This window comes from Taudactylus pleione, unplaced genomic scaffold (genome assembly GCF_031769625.1).
Source record: "Taudactylus pleione unplaced genomic scaffold, aTauple2 ptg000188l, whole genome shotgun sequence".
In the NCBI taxonomy this organism is placed as follows: Eukaryota; Metazoa; Chordata; class Amphibia; order Anura; family Myobatrachidae; genus Taudactylus; species Taudactylus pleione.
The window spans coordinates 835,353-841,352 of NW_028284590.1; the positions used below are offsets into that span (position 1 = coordinate 835,353).

Here is a 6,000-nt window from a genome sequence, read left to right on the forward strand (position 1 = left end):
GTTCGCGCATGCGTACTAAAAACCGTACGCATGCGCAGATGGGCGAACATCGCTCGGAACGAGCGTACTGCCGCTTACGAGCGGCTCTGAATCAGGCCCAATGTGCATAAAAGTGCTTGTTCCTCATTCACAGATATTTTTCCTACTTGGGAGTATTTAAATGACAGTTGTTTCTGTACAGTCTGGATGTAAAAGGATAATCCCACCTTTTTATCTGTAATAGAGCTGGTATTTCCCGAAGGAACATAGGCCCTCATTCAGAGCCGTTCGCTATTTGCGTTTGTTCGTTCAAAAACAAGGGGTGGCTATTCAAATGATCCGTTCGCACATTGCAGTCTGTTCACACCTCTAAGTCTGAACGAGTGAGCAAAACATACGCTCTTTTATTTCTTAAAAATGCCCCCTGGCCGCTCGCACCATACGTCATGTCCGCTATTTATTAGATTAATCGAGTACATCGAACAGGATATGAACTGCTCGCTATTCTTGTGGTTGGTTTTTTCAACCGCTATTTTGCGAGCAGTTCTGAGTTAAAAAAAAACAAATGACATGTTCATTGACACTGCTATATTAATTATGCACACCCATAAAACGCCCGTTTTGACCTTTAAGCACGCCTGCGTTCTGATCTCCACTCCCCGTTTTCAAGCACCTTCCTCTGTTACCACCCACATACGCCTCATTCTGTCACTCAAAATAGCAGGCACTCGCTATATTGCGTACAAACGATTTTCGGGCGCACTGACTGGTTCGCGCATGCGTACTAAAAACCGTAAGCATGCGCAGATGTGCGAACATCACTCGGAACGAGCGTACTGCCGCTAGCGAGTGGCTCTGAATGAGGGCCATAATCTCTTACTGCTATTGTGACCCCATTGTCTGTGAGTCCCTGCAGCAGTGTTCTGGCTTTGTCACTTTTCACAACTTAAGGTGGGTACACACCTGACCGATATATCTGCAGATGATGGTCGTTCATACACGCTGGACGGCCATCATCTGCTTGTGCCCTGGGGGCGGGACCCATATGTCTGCAGACATATCTGTCCATCGGCTGTGCAGCACAGCCAATGCGAGATGTCGGTGAACGATGACGTTCACCGTCATATCGTGGGTACACATTGGTTCGACGTGCAGCAGATATATTAGCCGATCAATTGATCGGCCAATGCATCTGTCAGTGTGTACCCAGCATTAGTCCTAGCGGAAGGGTAGCTTGCAGTGATATCACAGCACCATGTGTAATGATAATAGCACTATTCTACAACTCATAATAAACTGCAAATATGCCTATAGTAACAGCACTGAACATTCTGTAAACTGGAATTATAATTTAACAAAAGCTTTTCATTGAATTAAATAACTGTAAAGGTCAGAGGGTACTGAATATTCTGTTTTTGGACCATATACAATTATGTACGCTAACTGAATTATGGATTTTCTTCCTTTTAAAAAAAATAAAAAAAAAAACAATTCCCTTGCTGTTGGGTTTACCCCATTGCTCTGCTTTGGAGCTTGTTATGTGAGAAGCTTGCCATATAACCCACCGACACATGCAAAATGATGGTTATAGTTATGGTGCATAACAAGCTTTTGGTGTTTGCTTGTATTTTAGGTCACGTTCCGTACCAGAATCTATCACTGTAATATCAACAGTCAAGGAGTAATCTGTTTGGATATTCTGAAGGACAACTGGAGTCCAGCATTGACTATATCAAAAGTTTTGCTATCTATTTGTTCTCTCCTGACAGACTGCAACCCTGGTAAGCAAAATATATTGTGCAATAATAAAAATGGCTAAATAAAACAAGTAAAATACCCAATTTATTTCAGTTTGTTAACATGTACTACATAACATACTACAGAGCTTGGGAAAAAATAGAACATGTAGTGGTATTATTATTATTAACCCGATTTTCATCTATTTTTCTTGAGTGGCGGCTCTGCCACCGGCGTGTTGGGCAACACACATAACCGCTTAATACGGCAGTCAAACATCGCTCATTTTCCTGCGCACCAGTCTGCTGCCGTAGTGGATTTTGAGATTACAATTTCTGATGGTAAAATTTATTGTAATGAAGTTAGCTTTGAAATAAAAAATCGGTAACAAATGTTTTTATTTAATAACTATAAATTTCTTATTTGTCTGTAGAAAATGTAACATAAAGCAAGAATGCAGTCAGTCGTGATAGTTTCTAAACCGCTTTGCTTCACTGAGTACACTTGCAGACTTAAATTGGTTAATTTTGTGTTGTCAATTATGTTCTTGGATTTGTTTTTCATGGCAGAACAGATGGTGAAGTTCTCATTTAAAGTAATGTGTCTAACTACTAAGTGTGCTTGGCGTATAAGATTTTTCAGCAGTGTAATATACTTGTTGGGGAACCTTCGTGCAGAGATCAGTGTTTAGAAGACATCTCTATGGCTTATGTTACAACTGCTCATATTACAGCTAACGAGAGACAGAAGTATAATATTTACAGCATTACTGTGTGGTGTCATTTAATGTCAGTCTTGGGCTTACGCCCATTCTTAGCAAGGAGCAGGTGTGAAGTGCAGGGCTAGGGGGTGCTAGTGAGGCAGCTGACTAATACCCCTTTCATACCAAAAGTCCTGGGTCTGACCTGGGGTTTGGAACATGTTTCCAACCTGGATTAGACCCGGGACAGAGCCCTTTCCCACTGCAGTGCTAACCCGGATTATGTCTGGGTCAGCACCGTTCACACCGAACCTAGGCCTGCAGTGACCCGGGTCTACCGGCGTTGCAGCGGACGCTTGGAGATGTCATCTCCAAGTGCCGCTGAAGCCGGCCAATCGGCTAGCATGCGGCGCAACCCGTGTCATCATGACCCAGGTCGCGCCATTTACACTGCAGGGTGACACGGGAAGGACCCATGCTCTACCCTGCAAGCTAGCCAGCTCGGATCCCCGGGTCACTAGACACAGGTTGATCCGTTTACACTGACAAAAATCCCGGGTTTATGCATTTTCACGTGCATCAACCTGGGATTTTTAAGTCAGTATAAAAGTGGTATTAATAAGCAAGTTTTGGAAAACCAATTAAAGGAGTTCATTAAAAAAAAAAATACAGATAGTTGTTTTATAGCAGTGTTTTTAAAGTCGTGCTATTTACCGTATTGGTATAGCTAATAACATTTAAATATAAATTGTTCATAATAAATGCTCACCTATGTCCATGGGGCCATAACACTACCATAGTATAGGGGAAAATAATGCATTCTCCTCTGAGAAAACCATTAACTTGCACAATGAACCCTTTATATACAAAGGGCCTACAAAGGGCCCACAATCCTTACTGCGTGGCGGAATGATATATGAGATTCAGGAAGACAATGTACATGGTTAATTGTCTGTAACTGTGTCTTACTTTGTTAGTTAAATAACAGTGCTGGATAAAGAAATATACATAATGGACAGGTGGTCATGCATATGTTAGAGTTGTATTCCATGATTTTGTGAAAGCGGATAGTAAATCCCAACTTGGATTTTATTGGCAAGGGTCAAAGAGCAGTGGAGGAAGCAGTTTTTCTGCTGGCGGACACAATGAAAAATGAAAAGGGACAATTAAAGATTTTTAATATAGTAATAGTTGTGTTGGCGTACATACATTTAATCATTGTTGAAAGCAGATTCATAGTAAAAATCAATCTGGATATTTTACTATGCACCCATAGAGTGCAGCGGTGTATAACATTCTGATTTAGGTGATTTATCCTATAAATATAGTGCATGCATTTTCTTCATCACAATTCTGGACTCTGGAACGACTGCCTGCGTTGATGATCAGAGGTCATAGCAATATTTTATTCTTATTTTTTTCCTGCCATTTTTTTAAATCTAAAATTATGTACACATTACAAGAAAGACAATTGATGTAATATTTTTTGTTTTAATTTTAGAATTTATGGCATATTCTTCTTTAAATGTGTAATTACTCGTAATAACACTTCATAGTCAGCAGGTGGCAATCCTGGCATTTTAATGCATATGGGAATTATTGAAATGGGTGCTTTTTAAAAAAAAAAAAAAAAATCAGATGTTGCAGGTATTTTGCTGCAGGCGCAAGGTTTTTGCTATTAAACTTTTGGCGGGAGACATTGAGCCATGCTAATTTCTATAGGAATTAACACTACTTTTTTCACACCGCTTCAGAGCATGTCCAAAGTCAGGGAAAATCCTTTTTTAAAGGTAAAACTGTTAGGACTTGTGTCAGAACCCCTTGGACAACCCCCCAATGGTTAATTAGCCAATTGGAATTTTTCAATTAGCTTAATTGGGCAAAAAATTACATGTCATTATTGAGGTAAAATAAAAAGTGGCCTCAAATGACCCCATGATCAACTTTTTGCTTTCTTTTTATGCACCCTAAATTTAAAGTGTTTATTTAAATGAAAAGTAATTGCTTTTTATAATTTTTTTTTTTACAATTTTTTTTTATTTGTTGGCCTCAAATAACCCCAAAATCACTTTTTTTTCTCATCTTTTTTGAACTTTTTTGTTTTATGTTTGTATTCAAACAAAAAGTTTGCTTTTTATAGTTTCTTTTCATTTTTTAAAAACAAAATTGCAAAAATCAAACATTTTTAAAGCTCATTTATTTTTCTTTGGGACAGTAAGTAATAGAATGTGGGTTTTGCCTAGAAAATTTACCCCAGCCTTTTTTTTTTTCAATTGGATAGTACATGAATCAGAAGGTCGCATACCCGAGTTAATGGAAAAACGGTAGGGATGGCAGCTGTAATATTCTCTGCAAAAAGCACACTATTAATTGAATATTCGCCATAGCGTGGCCCAGTGTTAAAGCTCTTTAGTTACAGCATCGCCATCTGAAAATTTGAGGAATGCTTTAGTTATGTATTTTCTTGTATCATACAGTATTTGATAAATAATTAATTGGGGTTTCCTATAATTGTTTTTTTTCCATGATTGTCTATATTTTGGGAACTATGTTGCATTTTCTGCTGCAGTAATTTCCTTCTCTTTCTGACTTTGCAGCTGACCCCCTGGTTGGAAGCATAGCCACTCAGTATTTGACCAACAGAGCAGAGCATGACAGGATAGCCAGACAGTGGACCAAGAGATATGCTACATAAATTGTACAACGTTAAACAAGCACAAGGCATCTGTACAATGTGCAACAAATCTTTCTAGCCTTTACAATACGGACTTCTGTGTATATGTTATACTGATTCTACTCTCTGCTTTTATCCTATATGGTATACTGCCCCAAAAGGTAAATGCTATCGAGTAGAAATTTGTAGCTGTAGATTAGTCATGTTAAAATGCCTACTTGCAAGTCTTGCTTCTTTGGGATATCAAAACGTATTTTGTGATGTACTAAGGATACCGTTCCAAACCAAATATTATAGTGCATTTTAGCCTAATTCATTATCTGTATGACGTTATTAAAGTTTAGATGTAGATTACTAGAAAAAAGTCATTTGTATTAAACCCAGAAATATTCCCAATTATGTGGTACACGCTGTTGTGGAAACTGTTTTGCCTTTTGTCAGTTTGTACTGAAAGAATTTCCTTTTACCCCTTTGTAGCTCAGAGAGCACCCAATGTATTACCCCAAACACAATAAACATCTTCCCTGATGTGTACTTTCTTTGCTTTCACATATGGAAATTCATATACAGTTGAGTGACACGGTATTAACGTCATGTTAAGACGACATTATAAATAGATTTGTTTTGTTTGCTTTTATAGTCTATAAAGACCTAATGAAGTTTTATCTCCTTACTCTGCAATGTAGTTTCTAATCTAGTTTATTGTAAATGTGCTTAATTTTTGGCTAAAGAATTCAGATGTACAATAGTTAAATGACAGAAGGGAGCGTTTATCAGTGTATTATATAGCTAAACAAAAGGTAAATGTTATATCGTGCATACAAGTAATTATGTTTCAGTGGTAAATTTATCCAGCCTGGAAAACAAATTCGGAACCCTGATCCTTATGACAGGTTCTCATTCTGTACAC

At 38.3% G+C, this 6,000-nt stretch overlaps 1 protein-coding gene across 2 annotated transcripts in view; it reads left to right on the forward strand.

Moving 5' to 3' along the window:
• Nucleotides 1-5,618, forward strand: part of UBE2E3 (ubiquitin conjugating enzyme E2 E3) — an 85,442-nt gene extending 79,824 nt beyond the window's left edge. For both annotated transcript variants that reach the window (XM_088476355.1, XM_088476354.1), the window contains 2 exons: nt 1,613-1,760; nt 5,014-5,618. In XM_088476355.1, the coding sequence (XP_088332481.1) occupies nt 1,613-1,760; nt 5,014-5,111 (246 nt within the window). In that variant the 3' untranslated portion in view covers nt 5,112-5,618. The remainder of the gene's footprint in view (nt 1-1,612; nt 1,761-5,013) is intronic.
• Nucleotides 5,619-6,000: the final 382 nt, after the last annotated feature.